This window comes from Meriones unguiculatus, chromosome 10, assembly GCF_030254825.1.
Source record: "Meriones unguiculatus strain TT.TT164.6M chromosome 10, Bangor_MerUng_6.1, whole genome shotgun sequence".
Classification (NCBI taxonomy): domain Eukaryota; kingdom Metazoa; phylum Chordata; class Mammalia; order Rodentia; family Muridae; genus Meriones; species Meriones unguiculatus.
Window position 1 is genome coordinate 42,780,263 of NC_083358.1, and position 21,539 is coordinate 42,801,801.

Here is a 21,539-nt window from a genome sequence, read left to right on the forward strand (position 1 = left end):
CCTCCTCTCCCGCCATCTGCTCCTTCATTATTTGCCCATCCAGTCCCCTTTCTCTCTCCCTAAAGCCCTAGTTCATGGCATGGCCTAGTGTCCAGGTGTGAATATAACCCAGTAGAGGATTTTCCCACTCCAGGTGTTGGGGAACGAGCCAGGGGACCCAGGAAGTCACAACTTGAGAAAGAATGTTGTAGAACAGGGGCTGTCAGCAGCTGGCTTTATTGGGAAAGGAGCTTTCAGGAGCTGGGTTCATCAGATGCTGGGTCCTGCGCTTCAGCAGAGGCCATAGCAGCAAGCTGCGCCTCCTTCCTCTTCCGCTGTTTCTCATCCTTGAGGCGCTTTCGCTGCTGCTTGTCTAGGTCCTGTAACAGTTCCTGGAAGCGGGCACTCCTGGGGTCCACGTGGTAGCCCAGGCGTTCCTGGGCCTCAGCCTGTAACCGGGCCCTCCGTTCCTTGTCAGCCTGAATTTTTTCCCAGCGTTCTTGCTTCTGCTTTCTCCAGTTCGCAATCATCTGTGGCATCTTGGCCATGCACTCTGAGATGTGCTGCTCCCTGCAGAGAGAAGCAGTCAGTAAATGGCAGACCAAGGTAACCCTGAACTTTAACCCAGGTGTCTACTAAACCTTCCTCATGCCCTTGTCATGGATGCCCTCCTTGACTTCACATGTGGGGATGCCAGGTCCAGATTCAGCCACAGGAGCAACTGGATGTACACCACCCCCCTCCCCAGCCCTGTGAATTTGTAGGTACACTCATAGGATTAGGACAGTAAAATGGAAAGAACAAATCTCATGGTAGAACAGGACCATTCAGCTAGGTGGAACAGAATGGGAAACCAGCATGACTAGATATCTGACCGGCTTCTTCAGGCCTAAATTTCACCTTAAAAAGGGTCTTTTTCTCTGTGTAGCCTTGGCTGTCCTGGACTCACTTTGTAGACCAGGCTGACCTCCAACTCACAGAGACCCACCTGCCTCTGTCTCTCTGGGATTACCAGAGTACTGGTATTACAGGCATGTGCAACTATGCCCGGCCTAGACTTTTTTATTTATTTTTTTTAATAGCAACATGCTCTCACTATGTAGACTGGGCTGGCTGTTCTCATAACAGTGATCACTTGCCTCTGTCTCCAGATGGCTAGGATTAAAGATGTACTCTACCACAACCAGCTGATGATAAAAGGGTCTCACAGAGCGCCTGGGCTGTCCTCAAATTCAGAATCCCACCCCCTGCCTCTGAACCAAGTCAAGTTACAGCCTTGTACCACTAGGCTTGGACTCAACCTCTGGGCCTTTGCACCACTTGCTCCCTCTACTGGAAACTCTCCCTGAGTTGTTTTTGTTTTGTTTTTAATAAATTTTTAAATTTTTATGTGTTGCCTGAAATGTGTGTCCATGTGACAGTGTCAGATCTTGGAGTTACAAGACAGTTGTGAGCGCCATGTGGGTGCTGGGAATCGAACCCGGGTCCTTATGAAAGAGCAGTCAGTGCTCTTAACCGTTGAAGCATCTCTCAAGCACTGGGATTTTTCCAGTAACAGTATCTGGTTATATGGGGATTTGCTTAAACATCACAAGAACTGGCAAACTGATCTACCCTCCAACATGCCCTTTTTGTTTTGTTTTATTCAAAACAGAGTTTCTCTGTGTAGCCTTGGCTGCCCTGGACTTCCTTTGTAGACCAGGCTGGCCCCGAACTCACAGCGGTACACCTGCCTCTTCCATGGTGCTGGGATTACAGATGCACTCTTAACTGTGTTCTGTCTCCCCAAGGGTCCGTGGTCATCATCTGAAACTTTTGTTTTTCCCTGCTGTGTGGATCTTTAGATCCTTGCACAGAGTGCTCAGTAAAGATATATCTTGGGCCTGCTATAGGCTTGTAATATCAGATATTCGGAAGGTAAAGACGTATGTATGGATCCTAGATTCAAGGACAGCCTGGGCAACAGAATGAGTTCTGGTTCATTGAGGCCTTGTTTAAAAATAAAGAAGGGTAGGCTACTGATTCAGCTCCGTGTTAAAGGAAAAGTAAAAACAACACAAGAACTGCAACTGAGTGACTACAAGAATTTACCTAGACGTTAACCTTACGGCACAAGGACCCCGAATGCCTCCAACGGAGGATTCATGATTTCGGGGCCTCTGGGTACCTGACCCGACACACGCACCTGGCTCGACGCTTTGCCTCCTCGGCCTCCTGCTGCACGCGCAGCGACTCTTGCATAGTCGCTAAGCTCGGGAACCATTCTCGCTCCTCGGCCTCCAACTCGCGCAGCTGCTCTGGGGACGGCCACAGGGAGGCGGGGTCCACCCCGGAGCTGGTGCCGTGCCTCCCGAACTGCTTGGCAGCATAGCGCGGCCCTAACTGCCATCGCGGGGTTAGTAGGTTCTCCGGGTCTGGCCAATGGGGCCCGGGTCGGCGACGCGGGGGCGGCGGCGCATGGTAGCTACGGGACATGGGACCCGGAGCCACAAAGGACCGCAGGAGGCAGCGCGGCTTTAGCGCGGCTGCCGCCATCTTGGCTGTGGGTCCTCGCGGGCAGCGGGCTGGCTAGAGCGCTGCCTGCGCACCGGAAACACTGGGGGCCTCAGGCCAGGGCGCAGGAGGCCGCTGTTTGCCTTGATAATATTGTATGGCTGAGCGTGGTGGCGCACGTCTTTAATCCCAGCACTCTGGGTGCAGAGGCAGGAGGATCTCTATGAGTTCCAGGACTTACAAGGACTACATAGACCAGGTATCCAAGAAAGAAAAAATAAAGAAAAAGAAAAAAAATTTTATAGTTTACTTACTGGGGAGGGACCGTGCAGGTGACCAAGGGGAGGTCAAAGGACAACTTGTTATGGGAGTAGCAGTGCAGTCCTCCCGCCTGGTGGCAAATGCCTTTACCGGAGTCTTTCACCTGCCCTTATTTGCCATTTTTGACAAGGATTATCACTCTGTAGCCAGGTCAACCTGGAACTTCCTACTAACTCGGTGAAATGATGATGTGCACAACAGGTATTACACGAAAGCGGTTTACTGGATGGAGAGTGAGCGCGAGCGACATGATGGGGGAGGGAGAGCAAGAGAGAGGCAGGGGTAAGAGGCAGGGGTCCCTTTATAGCTTCTGCGCAGCTGAACCGTGCCGTGCGTGCAGGGCCAGCAGCACGTGATGACATCTAGGCTACTAGGCAAACCAGAAGCAGACTGCCTGAACACTAACACTCAGGATGGCACTGAAGTTGTGGCAGTCCTCCTAGATCAGTCGCCTCAGTCTGGGATGACCCGTAATGAGCCAGTTTTACATTAAACTTAAAACTGGCATTTTTAAGATTTATTTATTCACATACCTTACGTATGTGCTCTGTCTTCATGTACACAGGAAGAGGTCTTAAGATCACAGATGGTTGTGAGCCACCGTGTGGTTGCTAGGATTGAACTTGGGACCTCTGGAAGAGCACTCAAGTGCTCTTAACCACTGAGCCATGTGCTGCTCTTCTAGAGGACCAGGGTTCAATTTTCAGCCCCCACACGGCAGCTCACAACTGTCTAACTCCAGTTCCAGGGGATCTGACAACCTCACACACACAGACATGCAGGCAAAACACCTGCCCATAAAAATTAAAAATAAATTAAAAAAATAAACAAACCTGTCCTGCTAGAGCTGGATGGTGGTGGCGCACACCTTTAATCCCGGCGCTAGGGAGACAGAGGCAGGTGGATCTCTGTGAGTTCTAGGCCAGCTAGTCTACAAAGAGTTCTAGGCCAAGGCTACATAGAGAAACTCTCTTTCCAAAAAAAAAAAAAAAAAAAAAAAGAAAGAGAAAAAAACCTGTCATGCTAGTATTAATATATTTAAAATAAAATTTTAGTTTTGCAATCTTAAAATTTTAAATATTTTTATTTTCTACTTTATTTCCTCTCACATTTAATCTCTCTAATATATTAAATTATATATTTATATTTCCATTTTTATATTATATAATTATATTTCCATTTTAATATCTAGGCTTATGTTGCGTTTTAAATCTTTTTTAAAAAATAATTTATTTTTATTTCATGTGAATTGGTATGTCTGTGTGAGGCTGTTGGATCCCCTGGAACTGGAGTTATAGACAGTTGTGAGCTGCCAGGTGGGTGCTGGGAATTATAGAACCTGCATCTTCTGGAAGAGCAGACAGAGCTCTTAACTGCTGGGTCATCTCTCCAGACCTTTAAAACTTTTTCTAAGAAGTGGGTGCCAGTGGCGGCCAAAGGAATCCTCTAGAGCTGGGCTTACAGCCAATTGTCAAAGGACTTGGGTACAAGAAACTGAACTCAATTCCTCTGGAAGACAGGAAGTGCTTTTAACTTTTGAGCCATTCCTCCAGGGTCTTGCATTCTATCTTGTTGTTGTTTTGTTTTGTCATACTGTGTAGTGCTGGCTGGCCTGGAACTCACTGTGGATTAGGCTGGCTGCCAGCTCACAGAGTCTGCCTGCCTCTGCTTTCCCAGTGCTGAAATTAAAGACTTGAGACCACCATGCCCAGTTTGCCCTCTATCTTAAACATTTAAGGTCTACTTTATGGGATTTGGCTATGTGACTCAGTTGATATATGCTTGCCTTGTAAGCCCAACGCCCTCAGTTTTATCTCCTATATTGCATAAGCTAAGCATAGTGGTGCATACCTATAATCCTGACACAGGAGAGGTGGAGGCAAGAGACCAGAAATTCAAGGGGGCACACTCCTTTAATCCTAGTACTTGGGAGGCAGAGGATCTCTGAGCTAGAAGCCAGCCTGGTCTACAGATACAGAATAAGTTCCAAGACAGCCAGGGCTACACAGAAAAACCCTCTCTCAAAAAACCAAAAGAGGGAGGTTCTTGGAGAGATGGCTCAGAGGTTAAGAGCCCTGGCTGTTCTTCCAAAGGTCCTGAGTTCAATTCCCAGCAACCGCATGATGGCTCACAACCATCTATAGTGAGATCTGGTGCCCTCTTCTGGTGCACACATGCAGGCAGAATGCTGTATAAATAAATCTAAAGAGAGGGAGGGGGCTCCTGGAGAGATGGCCTAGTGGTTAAGAGACTGTCTACTCTTCAGAGGAGGTCCTGAATTCAGTTCCCAGCAGCCACACAACTATCTAAATAGTTAGATTTAGATAGTTAGTGGAGTGAGGATTGAAATAATTAAAGCAAGTCTCCCTAAGTAGACTGATGGCTCTCTTCTGGCATGCAAGTATACATGCAGAGGTCCTGAGTTTAATTCCCAACCGCATTGTAGCTCACAACCATCTATAATGGGATCACTCTTCTGGTGTGTGGGTATACATACAGATAGAGCACTCATACTATAAATAAATAGATCTTTAAAAAATAAAATAAAAAGTGCAGGAGGGTCAGAAGTTCAAGGTTATCCTTAGTCGTATAGGAACCTTAAGGTCAGGCTGGGCTACATGAGACCCTGTCTTGGGCTACAGAGCTCTATATTTTCCATCTTTCCCTTTCCATTTTTCATTACAGGGTCTCATGTAGCTCAGTCTAGGCTTGAGTTCCTTTTCCTGCCTCTGCCTCTCAAGTGTAGGATTACAGGCATGCTTCACTACATCCAGCAAGATCTGCTCTAGAACCACATGTCTTTGTTCTATTGCTTTTTGGGTTTTGAGAGAGAGGCTTGTGTATCTTGATTTCAGGTTTGCTGTGTACCCGAGGCAGGTCTTAAACTCTTGATCATCCTACCTCTACCTTTCAGCTCATTATAGATGGTTGTGAGCCACCATGTGGTTTCTGAGAATTGAACCAAAAAAAAAAAAAAAAGGTTTTCAAAGTGGGTGTGTTGGTGCATACCTTTAATTCCAGCACTAGGGAGGCAGAGGCAGATAGATCTCTTTTAAGACAAGGCTATATAGTGAAAATGTGTGTTGTCAAAACAACAACAAGTAAGTAGCCAAAATGGACCTTAAATGCCTGGTCCCTCTGCTTCTACCTCCCAAGTGCACAGATTCATGCCACCAAACCGAGCCTCTGTGTTGGAGTGGAAGGCAGGGCTTTGAATCTACTAGGCAAATATTCTACCACTGATCTATATTGTCAGAACTGCAATGTGTTCATGTGTGTGTTGTATGAATTTGTCTGTATGCATATATGTTCCTACCTGAGCATGTGGAGGTTAGAGGTCAACCTTGGGTGTCATCCCTCAGGCACCGTCCACCTCATATTTGGAGTTGGGGATCTCTAATTGACCTGGAGCTCCCTAAGTAGGCGAGACTGATAGCAAGTGAATCTGCCTGTCTCAACCTCCCCAGTGTTGGGGTTACAAGTATGAACTATCATACCCAGCTTTTTTAAAAGTAATTTTAAAATATTTATTTTTTTATTTATGTGTATGTGTGCTTGCTTCCATGAGTGTTTGTACACTAAGTTCATGCAGGAGCCAGACTAGGACATCAGATCCCCTGAAACTGGAGTCACAGCTGCTGAACTGCTGTATGAGTGTGGGGAACTGAACTCAGGTCCTCAGGTCCTCAGGTCCTCTGTAACTGTGCTTAACCTCTGAGCAATCTCCCATAGACAGACAGTTAGATGATATATATGATAGATAAATAGATGATATATAAAAATATATAAAAATAGATGATATATAAAAATATATAAAAATAGATGATATATAAAATCTGGTAGATAACTACATAATATATATGATAGATGATAGGTAGATAAAAGAGACATAGACATAGACATAGACATATCTATCTATCTATAGATAGATAGATAGATAGATAGATAGATAGATAGATAGATGATAGATAGATAAATGAGAGTAGTCCCAACCGGCCTCAAAGTCACTATGTAGTTTAGGCTGGCCTTGAATTTCTGATCTGTCTGCTTCCACCCACTGAGATGACAGGTGTGTGCCACACACTTGGCAAACATTTAAAAATTATATCCCTTCATGCATCCATCTATGTATCTATAGACAGTTCTCACTGTGTGGCTCTGGCTGTCATGGAGCTTGCTGTTTTGACCAGGCTGGCTTCAAATACACAGATCCTCCTGCCTCTACCTCCCAAGTCTTGGGATTCAAGGTGTGCACCACCATGCCTAGCTAACATTTTTATTTAGTAATAAATAGTTGCTGGAGAGATGACTCAGCTGTTAAAATATTATATTCTGTTATGTTTCCAGAGGACCTGAGTTCAATTTCCAGCCCCCATGTTGGGCAATGAGCAACCCAAAACCACAGCTCCAGGATCAATATAATGTTGCTGGATTTCATTTCTACCCACATACAACACACACACACACACACACACACACAATGACTCAAAATAAATTTTAAAATTTTATATTAAAAATTCCCGGGGCTGGAGAGATGGCGCATCAATTAAGAGCACTGGCTGCTCTTCCAGAGGCCCTGCTTTGGTTCCCGGCACCTACCGGCCACTCACCACTGTCTGTTACTCCAGTCTCACAGGATCCTAGGCCCTCTTCTGGCCTCTGCCAACACTGTGCACACATGGTGTACAGACAGTACATGCAGACAAAATACCCATATACATAAAATAAAAGTGAATAAGTCCTAAAAACTACTTTGGGGAAGATGAGATCACCACATTAAGTCACTCCCTGCCAAGCGCTTCCACCTGACTTCAGTCACTTGGGCACATAATGGAAGGAGAGAACCATGTTGATCTCTGACCTCCACATCTGCACCTCAGAACAACTCATGCCCATCGACACAATAAACAAGAAACAAATAAATGTAACTAAAATGTTTAATTCCTCCAAGTTAAACATTTTTCTACTTGTTTTTTATTTAAAACTTTTTTATGTGTATGAGTATTTTGCCAGCATGAATGTCTGCATGACATATTGCACCTGGTGCCTGCAAATGGTGAGTCCCCATGTGGTGCGGGAGCCCATCAGCAGAGTCAAACAGTGCCTGAGTGGGGAGTGAGGATTGAAATAATTAAAGCAAGTCACACTACACACGGGATCAGCTCAAGAGAGCTGTCAGTAAGACTGCAGCCGTGAGTTTATTCTACAATTCCTTTATATAGGCCAAGCAAAAACAAGTCACATCAATACAAGAAAAGAGTTCATGGAACTACCAGACTTGTTTTCTTAAACTACTTCCCTGAAGCAGATATGGTCCACGGTCACACAAACAAGTTTTAAGGAGCTTGAGGAAACTTCCTCTTATCTCTGTCTCAAGGTGAAAGCCAGGGTGGAGACATGTTTTTCGTGGAATACTCAATAACAAAGCAGCCTGACCAACAAGCAGTTCTCCACAACATGGATACTGGGAATTGAGCTCAGGTCCTCCAGAAGAGTATAGAGTGCCACTAACCTCTGAAACAACTCTCTAGCCTTTCGTTTGTGTATGTGTGTGCAGTTGTTTGTAGGGTGTGTGTGTTCATGTATGTGGAGGTTCACATAGAGGCCAAGAATTGGTCTTTCTGTGACTGTGAGTGTTCCTGCGGGCCAGAGCTTGGTATTGGGTATCTTTCTCTATTGACTTAGATCTGTTGTTGTTATTATTATTTTATTTTGGTTTTTTGAGACATGGTTTCTCTGTGTAGCCCTGGCTGTCCTAGAACTCACTATGTAGACAAAGCTGGCCTTGAACGCTGAGATTCACTTGCCTCTACCTGCTGAGTGCTGGGATTACAGGCCTGCACTACCACCCCTGGCCTCCTCCATCTTATTTTTGAGGTTTGGTCTCTCACTGAACCTAGAGCTCTCTAATTTGTTTAAATGGAGCTGGGAACAGTGGTGCGCTCCTATAATCCCAGTACCCTAGAGGCAGAGGCAGGTGGATCTCTGTGAGTTCAAGGCAAGCTGGTCTACAAAGTGAGTCCAGGACAGCCAAGGCTACAGAGAGAAACCCTGTCTTGAAAAACAAAAACAAAAACAAAAAGTCTAAATGAGCTGCAGGCAACTCCAGACTCATGATGGAAGTCACTTTACTGACTGAGTCACGTGTGTGTGTGTGTGTGTGTGTGTGTGTGTGTGTGTGTGTGTAGACACGATCTTGAGAACTGTAGCACAGGCTAGCCTCAAACTTGAAATCTTTCAGACTCAGCCACCAGAGTGTTTTAATTATAGACCTGTACCACAGCACCTAGCAAAAAATACTTGATTTCTCTGTCTCTGTTTCTGTCTTTTTTTTCTGGCCTGGAACTTGATATGTAGACTAGGTTTGCCTCAATGTCAAAGAGACCCACCAGCCCCTGCCTCCTGAGTCCTGCGATTAAAGGTGTCTGCAACCATGTACAACTAACACATGATTTTAGATTTTATTTTATTTTATTTTTTGGCTTTTTGAGACAGGGCTTTTCTGTGTAGCCTTGGCTATACAGGATTCACTTTGTATACCAGGCTGTCTTCGAACTCACAGAGGTCTGCCTGCCTCTGCCTTCCAGAGTGCTGGGTTTACAAGCGTGTGCCACCATGCCCACCTCTAATACATGATTAAAAAAAAAAAATCCAACTCCTTTGAATCCTCTTTCCATAGTAGTATACCAGGAAATAAACTAACAATAGATGAAACCAATCTCATTGATCTCTTGAATACTAATTTGTCCAGTTATTCACAGTGAGGGAGACACATAGGACAAATAAAGATGGGCTGCAGTGACAGCCCATTGGTTAAGAGTGTGTTGTAGTCTTCCAGAATTCGGTCCCCAGCACCCATGTAGAAAGTCTCATGACCACATGTAACTTCAACTCTGGGGGCCATTAATGGTACCTGCATACATGTGGCAGACACACATTCAAGTAAGTAAAGATATATCTGTAAGGATTGGTAAAATGTGACTCTCAGTTATTTGTTATTTGTTGATGGCCTGTGTTTCAGTAGTGGGCATAATTAGGGCTGTTTTGTTATGTTAAATGTTGATCTCATATCAGAACATTGAAATTTCAGATGTATGTCTATAAACATGCTTTTCTTTACCAGTCAGATATTTATTTAACTTAATTTATTTATTCAATTTTTCAAGACAGGGTTTCTCTGTGTAGTCCTGGCTGTCCTGGAACTCACTCTGTAGACCAGGCTGGCCCTGAACTCAGAGCTCTGCCTGCCTCTGCCTCCTGAGTGCCACCCACTTTGTAAAAGTTGAATATTGAATATAAGAGTTATCTTTATATTCAAAAGTGCATGTTTGTCAGTTATAGCATTTTGTTTAACATCCTGTAGAACATGTGATTGATTGTACCCTTTCAAAAAAGAGCTGTGACCACCTGGAAATATGATAGCAATGCTTTGACAGCTTGATCTTTGACCCCAGCCAATGGGGAAAAGACAAAATCAACACCTGAACTAGCATTGAGACAAAGAGGACTTCCTGTCCCTGTGTCTTCACCCTTCTCAATGCTTCCTCTTGGTCAAGAGTAAATATTTCCTTGTCCAGACACTTCCAAAAAGAAAAAGAAAAAAGATGTGTTTGATCTTGGCTCAACTAATCAAAGGTGGTGCACACCTTCAGCTTCAGCACTAGGCAGTCAGAGGTCTCAGGGCCAACCTGGTCTACAGAGCGAGTTCTAGAATAAACCAGTTGAAATTAAAAAGAGAAAGCCGGTGGTGGTGGTACACGCCTTCAGTCTCAGCACCTGGGAAGCAGGAACAGGTGGATCTTTGAGTTTGAGGCCAGCCTGGTCTTCAGAGCGAGTGCCAGGACAGCCAGGGCTATAAAGAGAGACTCGGCTTCTAAAACCAAATAATAAATAAATAAATAAGGAAATAAATAAGGAAATTATAATCTGAAATTTCCTGTCTCATTTGTTTGAGACAGGGTTTCTCTGTGTAGCCTTGGCTGTCTTAGACTCTCTTTGTAAACCAGGCTGGCCTTGAACTCACAGAGCTCCGCCTGCCTCTGCCTCCCGAGTGCTGGGGCTAGAGTGGCGCACCACTACCTTAGAAATAATTACATGTGTTTCTTGTGTGTCCACAAACCACAGTGCACATGTGGCAGTCAGAAGAGAACGTGGGGTCCTCTACTGTCTTCTCACGTCTGTTGGGCCCTGAACTCAGGTCATTGGGCTTAGTGGCCATAGCCCCTGAGCCGTCTCTGGGACATTCCCTCGGGTGACAATGTGTTAGAGATTTTTCTGCACTTTGATCTTCATTCAGTTAAGTGCCTATAACAGTTCACAGAAAAATCAAGGGGTAGGGCCAGCACTATGGCTCAGCAGAGCCTGGCAGCTCGAGTTGATCCAGAATCCACAGGTCGGAAGGAGAGAACTGGGCCTGCTTCCAGGGAATCACACGTTACTGCCTCCAGGGCACCAGGCGAACACATGGTGCACAAACAAGTTAAGGCGACACTCACACACGCCCATTAAAATAAAAACTGAAAAACTGAAAACTTCATTAGGTGTGGGGGGAGTGTGCGGTGCCACACGCATCTGGAAGTCAGGGCAGCCTTGTTGGGTTGGCACATTCCTTCTGTGTTTACATAGGTCCCAAGGATGTAGTTCAGGTTTCCAGGCCTGCATGGCGCTCACACCAACCCACCAAGACGTCTCCTTGGCCTCATGTTACCATTATTTGTTCTTAAAATAAGAATTCCTGAAGGTTTGGGTGGAGGACATGGGAGAACATTTGCTTAGATGTTCTACATCCAGCATGCAGACGTGTGTGTGGGTATGTGCATGAGCGCCGGAGCCTCTGGAGCCTCTGGAGTCGCAAGAGAGGGTGTTGGATCCCTTGGAGTTGTAGTGATAGGCCTCCTTTCATGGGTGCTGGGAACGGAACTGAGGTCCTTTGCAAGAGTACCAAGTATTCTCTTCTTTTTCTTTCTTTCTTTCTTTTTTTTTTTTTTTTTTTTTTGAGGCAGGGTTTCTCTGTGTAGCCTTGCTGTCCTGGACTTGCTTTGTAGACCAGGGATCCTCCTGCCTCTGCCTCCTCTTACAGGCCTGTGCCACTGCACGCAGCTTGAGCACTAAGTATTTTTAGCTGCTCAGCCACCTCTCTGGTACCCTCTGGCTTACCGTAGACCTCTTGCATCTATCTGTGGGGATGGGTTCCTGCTGCCAAGCCCTAGGTCAGTGGCTCTCGACCTTCCTAATGCTGTGACCTTTAATGCAGTTCCTCATTTTGTGGCGACCCCCTAACCGTAACATTATTTCGTTGCAGCTTCATAACTTTGCTACCGTTATGATTCATAATGTAAATGTCAGACATGCAGGATATCTGATGTGCAAACCCTGAAGGGGTTGCGACCCAGAGGTTGAGATCAGCCGCCTAGGTGCTCAGGCCTCGTCTGTAAAATAATAATGAGCCTGGAGTGGACCTGCACACCTTTAATCCTAGCACTCAGGAGGCAGAAGCAGCATGATCTCTGTGAGTTCGAGGCCAGCCTGGTCTGCACAGTGAGTTCTGAGACAGCCAAGGCTACATAAAGAGACACAGTCTCTAAAAAAATAAAATGTCACGGCATTTGCAGAGAACCTACAGCAAGTCTAGATTACATAGGAGGTAGAAGGCCTAACGAACCGGGCATTGGATGTAAACACTGGCATTATTTAGACAGCCGTGGCCTTATTACGTAGTCCTCAGACTGGGATTCCTTGCATCTATCCTTCGGTACAGAAGGCCGCTGCAGAGCCGCAAGGGATTATGGAACTCTGCCTGAGAAGTTTGGAAACTGGTGTGAAACTGTGGCTACAGTGAGGAAAGGGGGAAAGGATAGTAGGTGATGAGTAGGTGATGGGGCTCCCCGCGTAGGACTTGGTGGGACTGCTCCAGAAGGGAGCTGGGAGCCTTCGGAGGTTGTGAGCAAAGGGGCCTTTACCTGACGGAAGTGCTATCAGTTGCCGCCTGGCGGTCGTGAGGAGTGAAGGACGAAGGACGGGAGAAGTGAGGCGGGACTGTGAGGTGGGGAGAGGGGGTTCTGCAGAGACTGCTGCAAAGCTGCAAAGCAGTCTCGCTGTGGCATGAGACTAGGGCGGAGATAGCCGAAAAAGGGGCAAGGCCGCCGCGATGTTTGGCAGGATGCAACTGGCGTTGGCTGGAGGACAGCACAAAGGATGAGGTGGGGACAGCGGGCTCTCAGAGGCTGGTGTAGGGGGTGCGGCGGCCACGCAGTCCCGGAAATGGCCGCCAGATGGCGAGCGCTCTGCGGGAAAGACCCAGGTCGCAGCTTCTCACGCTCCAGTGGCCTGGCTTTGCCCCTCCTCACCTGGGTGTGAGATGCATGCCTCACGGGTAGCAGAGGGCTGGGTCGGACCCCCCAGGTGCCCCGAGGACCCAAAGCCTGGGATGCAAACTCTCATCCTTTGTGTACTTCCCACCACTGTTCCCATCGCTGGAATTCTGCGTCTCAGGTCTCTGCAAAAGTGTCACCTTCTCCGGGGATGTCCCTGACTGCCCAGGGATGAGAAACCCATACCTTGACTCCTCTAAAACTCTTTATTTTATTTCTTTTTCTTTGAAACAAGATCGCTCTTTTGCCCAGGCTGCCTTTAAACTCCTGATCCCCCTGCCTCAACCTCTTAGGTGCTGGCATGACAGACATGGGAGTTGTGGCCACTACTTGTAATCTTTGCACTCAGGAGACTGAGGTGGAGGAAGCACAAGACTATGGCCAGTCTTACTACAACCTGTCTACTCAATAAGACAATAGTAGCAGTTTGGGTCCAGGGGTGTTGCAAAACTCCTGCTTATCATTCATAAAGTTTCCTTCCTTGGAACAGGAAGGAAAAGGCATTATGGGTCATGAGCCAATGAGCATCAACACGTGTTTTCAGGTCTTTCTGAGCCCTCAATACGAGCTCTGAGGCAGAGACTGCTGCCTACATCCTATTGCAGAAGAGGAAGAGGAAGCCCAGGGTGGTTAGTGGTCTTACATGAGGGTTCACAGCCAGGAAACTGCAGAGCAGAGCATGAAACCCCGAAGTCCCACTGAAGGGTGTGATGTTACTAAGTGGATGAGTTGGGAGGTTGAGGATCCAAAAGACCCCTCAGCTGCTGCTCCCTGACCTGCCTTCCTTGATTCTCATGGTCCCCATGGAGCAGGCTCAGGCCCCCTGGGTCTCTCAGCGGGCTGGGAGGAGCTGTGGGATTGGACAGGTCAGCTTCCCTTCCTTCCCTGCTGGGAGCTCCCAGAACCACCTCTTAAGCTGCTCTGGAGGGGACAGAGGTGAAAAGCAGACCTCTGAGGGGCCAGCTCCACACTCTGGACAGCAGGGTCCGTTGCCCAGGACCCTGAGCCCACACTAAGACGGACAGGGAGACGGCTGCTCAGCCGAGGGATGCTCCTCAGCCAGTTACCCATGCTGCTGAGTCTGCTCAGCGGGGCCTGGCTGCCCACAGGCTCAGGGAGGCCCGGAGCCCCAGCTACCCCGGCTCAGTCCCGGGCTGCTGCCAATCAGAGCTGGAATCTGGGTCCTCTTGTGGCAGCCTCTGCCCTGGGTAGCTGGAAGGCCTTCCTGGACCTGCAGAACAAGCAGCAGCGGGCAGGTGAGCCGCAGAGAAGGCAGAAAGTGGCTGATGCCGTGTCTTTGCCCCTGGTGCCTCAGGAAGTGCTCCAGGAGACTTGTAAGGCTCTACCTTTTGTTCAGGTGAGTCTGTGGTGGTGTCTGTGGCGGTGATGGTGCTGTCTGTGGCAGTGGTGTCTTTGGTGATGGTGCTGTCTGTGGTGGTGTCTGTGGTGATGGTGCTGTCTGTGGCAGTGGTGTCTTTGGTGATGGTGCTGTCTGTGGTGGTGTCTTTGGTGATGGTGCTGTCTGTGGTAGTGGTGTCTTTGGTGATGGTGCCTGTGATGGCAGGGGTGTCTTTGGTGATGGTGTCCTGGATGGTGTTGGTGTCTGTGGTGATGGTGCCTGTGATGGCAGGGGTGTCTTTGGTGTCCTGGATGGTGTTGGTGTCTGTGGTGGTGTCTATGGTGGTGGTAGCAGCGGTGGTGACGGGCACTTTCAGCAGTGTACAGACAACGGGTTATGTGGCTAGGCAGATTTGTGAGCAAGTCTCAAGTCCTGAATTTCCCATCTAAGCGCCCGTGAACTTCGGGTTTCTTCCTTATCAAATAGGACAAGTTTTTCTGCTTGTGCTGATATGGTTGTGTTCATATTCATCTCTCAAGTCTATTTTCTTTCCCCTCCATTTGAGACATAAGCTCCTGTAGCCCAGGCTGACCTCTGTATAGGGAAAATGATCTTAAGGCTGGGCTTATGCAGCTCAGGCTGAAACTATGTAGCTAAAAATCTCAAGATCCCACTTCTGCCTTCCTCACACGGGCTGGCATGTGCAGCCATACCTGGTTTGAGGAACCTGGGCCTTCATGCCTGTGAGGCAAGCTCTACTACTGTAGCCATGTCTCCAGCTGCTGTGTCCACTTTCCTAGTTAGCAGGAAGAGGCTGTTGACAAATACATGTCCCTTGCTCCCCACCAAGCCTTCATCACTCTCACCTCACTCTAAACAAAGTCCAGCTTCTCAGAGACCACAAGGGGCGACATTCTATGACCTCCTTGATTCCACCTTCTCCCACCCTCCTCACTTCCCTCCTGACACAGGACACACTTTCTTATGTGTGGTGTTTGTGTGTTTAGACAGGATTTCGCTATGCAGCCTGGATTCTACTGTATTGTAGCAGCCTGCCCTCTAGCTCAGGGACCCTTCTGTTGGGGTCATAGGTGTGAGTCATCACAACCATCTTGGAACCGAGGTGTTTTGTTGATTTATATTTATCATTGTTGTTTCAGCCAGAGTCTTTTTGTTTTGAATGCTGTGTCTGCACCTGCAGGTCAGAAGAGGACAGTAGATGGCTGTGAGCCACCATGTGGTTGCTGGGAGTTGAACTCAGGACCTCTGGATGAGCAGACAGAGCCCTTAACTGCTGAGCCATCTCTCCAGCCCCTTAGCTGCAATCTTATGTAGCTTAGGGCTGGCTTTAAAGGTCTGGTCTTCCTGCTTCTTCCAATGCTGGGGTTATGGGTATTCCCCCGAAGCCCGGCTTGTGTTAATGTTGGAGGTGGACCCCAGGTCCTCAAGTATCTTAGACAAGTACTCTGCCCACTGAGCTACAGCCCATCCATGTTACCTGTCCCCAAGACCTACAGTGCTAGGCATGCAGTGGACATTCAGTGTTTGTTGAATGAATGAATGAATGAACGAATGAATGAATGAATGAATGAATGAATAGTAACACATGCTTCTCATGGGCTATAGAGTAGCCTGACAAGAAAAAATTTCATATCTGCAATCAGTCTTTCAGAAGGGCTTTGGGAATTCTTTTTGTTGTTTGTTTGTTTTTGGTGACAGGATTTCTCTATGTAGGCCCGGCTGTCCTGGACTCATTTTGTAGACCAGGCTGGTCTCAAACTCACAGAGATCCACCTGCCTCTGCCTCCCTGAGCCCTGGGATTACAGGTGTGCACCACTGCACTTGGCTTGGCTTTGGGAATTCTTATTCTGTGCTGAGTTCAAATCCTGATTTGTGGTTGGTGTCTGTAGCTTGCCTTCTCTAACCCTTTCCTCACTCCCATGTAGTCACAGACTCATGCAGAGTGCTTCCAGTCATGCTGAGCAGGGCACCAACCCCCAAAGCCCTGGGCTTGGTGTTTGCCTATCAAACCTTGGAATTCAGGAGACCAGGATTGATCTGGTCAAATATATTTCCCCCTTTCAAGATAGGTCTCACCAAATAGTCCAGACTGGCCTGGAATTTGTGATCCCTGCTTCTGAGTCCCTGGGGTTGCACACATCACCACGCCCATTCCACACTTTGCTTCTGCTGCCCACCAGCCAATGGCTGCCCCTGGCAGAATGAAACTCTGGCTCTTTGTTGAGCCCAGAGCTGCACTTGACCTAAATGGCCCAGGACACTGCAGGCTGGCAGCCCCCCCCCCCCCCCCCCCCCGTAGCTCTGTAGTCTCAGGCAGCTCCAAGCCTCAGTTTCCTCATTTGGAAATAGGGACAGATTACTGGCCTCATCATCACAGGGAAGACAGAACATCAAGGCTGGGTTTAGCAGGCACCAGCATCGGGCAAGGGAGTATCTCTCTCTTTTTTTCTTGCAGTTCTGGGAGTGGAACCCAGGGCCTTGGGCATATATAGTGGAGCATTTGGGGCGGGGGCTGAGGCAAAAGGATTAGGAGTTCAAGGCCAGCCTCTCTAAATAGTGAGTTTGAGGCCTGCCTGGGCTGCTTGAAGTGTATCTCAATAACAAACAAACAAGAATTAAAGGTTCCATGTGGTTTCTTTTCCTTTTTAAGTATTTATTATGCTGGGCATGGGGATGCACACCTTTAATCCCAGCATTTAGGAAGCAGAAGCAGATGTTTCTCTGGGAGGTCAGTGCCAACCTGGTCTACATAGCAGGGTCTAGCTAGTTAGGGTGATATAGTAAGACCCTGTCTCAAAAAAAAAAAAAGTAATTACACTCATTTTTTCATTTTTAATTTTTATTAATTACAGTTTCTTCACTTTGTATCCCAGCTGTAGCGCCCTTCCCTTTGTTTTTTAATTTATATTTATGTGCATTTGTGTTTTGCCTGTATGTACGTCTGTGTGAAAGTGTGGGGTCCTGGAGCTACAGTTCTGAGCTGGCATGTGAGTGCTGGGGTGGAATCTGGTTCTTTGGAAGAGCAGTTAGTGCTCTTAACCTCTGAACCATCTTGCCAGTCCCTAGAATTAAATTTTGTGGTTTTGATTTGTTGTTGTTGTCATTGTTTTTCAAGACAGGGTTTATCTGTGGAGCCCTGGCTGTCCTGGACTCTCTTTGTAGACCAGTCTGGCCTCTGACTCACAGAGCTCCACCTGCCTCTGCCTCCCAAGTGCTGGGATTTAAAGGCGTGGGCCACCATCGTCCTGTAACTACACCTATTTATGGGGATATGTGTGCGTGTGTGCACACTAGTGTTCCGTGGCCCAAGTGTGGAGGGCAGATAACTTGTGGGAATTGCTTCCCTTCATTTTGTGGGTCACAGGGATTGAACTTAGGCTGACAGACTTGGCATTAAGTGCCCTTGCCCACTGAACTATCTTGCTGGCCCTTATGTATTGTGGTGTGTGTGTGTGTGTGTGTATGTTTGTATTTAGAAAGCATTTCAGAGGGTGAAGAAACGTTTCTGCAGGTAAATGCACTTGTCAGCAAACTGACGATCTGAGTTTGGTTCCTGGGACCCGACTGATGGAAGGAAAGAACTGATTCCCACAGTTTGTCCTTTCTACATGGGCACCATGGCACACGGACCCTGCCACCACCACCCCTGACAAAATTAATTATTAACAATAAAAGGATAGGGTTTCACACTGTAGCCCAGGCTGGCAGAACTGACTGTAGCCAAGGTTGGTCCCAGACTCATGGCAATCCTCCTGCTTCAGCCTCCCAACTGCTTGGATTACATGTATGAATAACCATACCTAGTTTGATGTTTTTTAAAAATTAAAATATTTTACTATGTACATTTTGCCTACTATATGCACACCAGATGTGTGCCTAATGCCTGTAGAAGCCAGACAATGGTGCCAGATCCCCTGGAGCTGGAGTTTTGGTTGTGAGCCACCGTGTGGGAACAGAGTCCAGGTCCTCTGCAAGAGCAACCAGCGCTCCTGACAAGCGGTCTCTAACCTTCACACCCCGATTCAATTTTGTGTTCTTCTGTGGTTCTGGGAATAGAACCTGAGCTTTGTGCAGTCTAGAAAAGTGCTCTCCTCCCCAGCTACACTCCCAGCTCTGCGTTTCAGCTTATCCTAACACAGGGTCTCAGTCAGTAGATCCCTGTCTGGGCCTCTGGGATGGCTGCGATGTGGACATCCGCATCGCCAGGCCCAACTTTCTAGTTTAACTTGGATGATTTTGTATGAGAGTGTGTGTAGAGGTGAGGTACACGTGTGTATCAAGGACAGAGGTCAATGTTCAGTGCCCTCAACTACTCAGTTCCTTAAAAAAAGAAAGTCAACTTGCCAGGCAGTGGTGGTGCATGCCTGTAATCCCAGCACTGGGGAGGCAGAGGCAGGCGAGCTCTGAGTTAGAGGCCAGCCTGGTCTACAGATCAGTGCCAGGACAGCCAGGGCCACACTGAGAAACCCTGTATCGAAATAAACAAAAAAATTATTTTAAAAACATTTTATGGGTGTTTTGCCTGAACGTATGTCTGTGTGCTACATGCATAGTTGGGGTCCAAGAGAGGGAGTCAGGTCCCCTAACGTGGAGAAGTTTGCTGTGTGGGTGCTGGGAATTGAAACCAGGCCTCCTAGAAGAGTAGCGAGTGCTCTAAACTACTGAGCCACCTCTCCAGCTCCCTAATGCTGTATTTGCCAAGAACTCTCACTGAGCCAGGAGTTCACCAGTTCAGCTGGGCTGGGCTGGCCAGTGAGCCCCCGGAATCCGTCGTCCCCTTCCCAGTGCTGAGCTCACAGCATGCATGTGTCCTGCTTCACGTGAGCGCTGGGGAGCTGAACACAGGTCTTCATGCTTGCGCCACATCACTCATTCTGCCGACTCCCCAGCCTTGGATTTGGAAAATTTTATTCAAGAAAGAGGCTTGGAAAGGTCGAGTAACTTGCTACAGGCCACACAGCAGGAGGAGGATTGAGAGTGGAAACCCAGGCCCTCTGCCTCCAGCACCCCCATCTTTCTGTCTGGGCAGTGGCGGATGGCGGCCATCCTCGTCCCTCTATCCCTAGGCTCCACAGTGCTGACTGTCCTCGTCTCCACTTGCAGGTGCTCTCCAGGCCTGGTTGCACCGCTGCCCGGGTCCTTAATCATCTCTGTTTCGGCCACTGTTCCTCCTTCTACGTTCCCAGCTCGGATCCCGTCCCGGTAGTCCTCTGCAACAGCTGCGTGCCGGCTCGAAAGCGCTGGACATCAGTAGCGCTGTGGTGTGGAGCCGGCAAGTCAGCCTCCCCTCGGCGGGTGAGGATTTCCACCGTGCTGGTCCACAACTGTCAGTGTCGACCGAAGCTGTAAGCTGAGCATCGTGGAGGAATGTGTAGGACACGAACCTTGGAAAGAAGCAGGAGAAAGACGTGGCCTGAATGATGGACATCAGGCCAAGAGAGCAGGGTTGGAAGGACAGATGGACAGATACGGAGAGTTCTCTCTCCCAGAACACTAGACATGGTCACCCAGTCACGGGCTTAGACCACCAATAGTCATAGCATGTGGGACAAGGGTGTAACCCAACCGGAGAGGGCTTGCCCATCATAGGTTACATACTTATAAAATATGTGGAGGAAAAAAGGTGAAAATTAGCTATAGTGTGTGATTCCCAGGGCCCTGTGTGTGTGGGGACATTTATTTCACAGACACTAACATCGTCCTCAAGAATCAAGCCTCAGTAATCCTGTAAGGTGGACTTTCACCACAGGTCATTTTGCAGATGAGGAAACAGAAGCCGTTGAGATACTGTCACCTTTTTTGGGAGGATGGCGAGTAAAGACACGGGCCTTGTGCACAGGCAGCACAGCTCGCTGCTGAGCCCCAGCCTGAGGTTCCGCTCCTCGCCGCTAGATGGCACCACGTCTCTCTGTCTGCGCCAGACACTCCCAACTGCTAGGATGACAGCACCACCCAAACCTGACACTCAGCAAAGATGACCCCTTTCTAGGGACACCAGAATAACAGCAGCAGCACAACAAAAAACTATGGCAGGCAGGCGGGAAGCAGCTGCTGGGAAACCTGGCCCCAACCAGGGGCGACCCTGCGTGTGCTGCTTCTCTCACTGACAGTGGCTGGGTTTCCCTGTTGCCCCGCCAGAGGCCCCGCAGCAGCCCCACGCCCAGCCTGACATTCCACGGGAATCATAAGGGTTGGCCAAGTCCAGCTGTGTGTGCGTCTCTCTGACTAGGGTTTCCTGGGCAGGGGGCTCCCTCTTGAGCCGGGGGGCAGGGGTGCGGCTGCCAGGCGGCCTAGCTCTGGGCGGCTGGAACCAGGGCTCTGGCAGATGGGCCCGTCTGGCAGAGACTCAGAGACATGTGGCAACGTCGCCTCCAAATGCACCCCCCCCGTGCAGGGTGGAGGGAGCTGGTCAAGCGCCCCCCCCAGCCCCGAGTCCTTTTCCTGCTTCAGGAAGGAAGGCTCCAGGTGAGGGGAACACGAGGGCCCCCCACAAGGAAACAGATGGGACAGCGCAGCGTGGGAGCTGCGACCCCTGACCTCACAGGCCTGAACAGAGGGGGTGGGAACCTGCCTGACTGCCAGCTCCCAAGAGCGTTCTAGAGGGAGGGGTCATGGACCCCGGGGGGTGGGGGCGCCCTCCTGCCTATCCCTAGAGCTTGGTGGCAAACCTCATGCAGTGTCTGAGTTGGCAGCTCAGCCCAGGCACCCCTTTTCTGGCGGGCACAAGATGCTTGCAGCCCTCTACCTCAGCTGTGCCCACCTCCTGCCAGCCTGGAGAGCCAGCTGGGAACCTTGGTGCCAGGGGGAGGCAGAGTCACTGCGCCCTCCCAGGCAGTGCCAGTCCGCTCCCGACGCTGCCCCCCAGTCCCAGTAATGGGTGGGTAATGAGTGCTGGGGGAGCGCGGTGGGGGAGGGGCGGGGAGGCAGGTGCCACAGGCTCTGGCACCGGGGGCCGCTAATCAGGTTTGCCAACGCCATCTGTCATCGTGTGAGCATCTGGGGCTCAAGGTGACCC

At 48.7% G+C, this 21,539-nt stretch overlaps 2 protein-coding genes across 5 annotated transcripts; one reads left to right on the forward strand and one right to left on the reverse strand.

Moving 5' to 3' along the window:
• Positions 1 to 183: 183 nt before the first annotated feature.
• Gadd45gip1 (GADD45G interacting protein 1) lies at positions 184 to 2,547 on the reverse strand. The gene is made up of 2 exons (XM_021632209.2): positions 2,165 to 2,547; positions 184 to 549 (listed from the first exon to the last, which is right to left on the reverse strand). The coding sequence occupies exons 1-2, from the start codon at positions 2,512 to 2,514 to the stop codon at positions 234 to 236; spliced, it is 666 nt and encodes a 221-aa protein (XP_021487884.1). The 5' UTR covers positions 2,515 to 2,547; the 3' UTR covers positions 184 to 233.
• Dand5 (DAN domain BMP antagonist family member 5) lies at positions 2,537 to 21,539 on the forward strand. Of its 4 annotated transcripts, XR_009594626.1 has the most exons (3): positions 2,751 to 2,994; positions 14,479 to 14,520; positions 19,628 to 19,661. XR_009594626.1 is itself a non-coding variant. In XM_021632178.2 (2 exons), exons 1-2 carry the CDS (start codon positions 14,212 to 14,214, stop codon positions 19,871 to 19,873), a joined length of 555 nt encoding a protein of 184 aa, XP_021487853.1. In that variant the 5' UTR covers positions 13,732 to 14,211; the 3' UTR covers positions 19,874 to 21,539. The 4 variants fall into 4 exon arrangements, 1 of the variants encoding a protein (XP_021487853.1); XR_009594624.1 differs by lacking the exons at positions 2,751 to 2,994; positions 14,479 to 14,520 and adding an exon at positions 2,537 to 2,731 and having other exon boundaries at positions 19,628 to 19,758; XR_009594625.1 differs by lacking the exon at positions 14,479 to 14,520 and having other exon boundaries at positions 19,628 to 19,754.

Bases quoted from the DNA above. Each gene is read 5' to 3' on its own strand.
- Dand5 (XM_021632178.2), top strand. From the start codon at position 14,212: ATGCTCCTCAGCCAGTTACCCATGCTGCTGAGTCTGCTCAGCGGGGCC. The intron at 14,521-19,627 runs GTGAGTCTGTGG...CTCCACTTGCAG, and splicing joins AGGCTCTACCTTTTGTTCAG to GTGCTCTCCAGGCCTGGTTG.
- Gadd45gip1 (XM_021632209.2), bottom strand. From the start codon at position 2,514: ATGGCGGCAGCCGCGCTAAAGCCGCGCTGCCTCCTGCGGTCCTTTGTG. The intron at 550-2,164 runs GTGCGTGTGTCG...TTCTCTCTGCAG, and splicing joins GAGGCAAAGCGTCGAGCCAG to GGAGCAGCACATCTCAGAGT.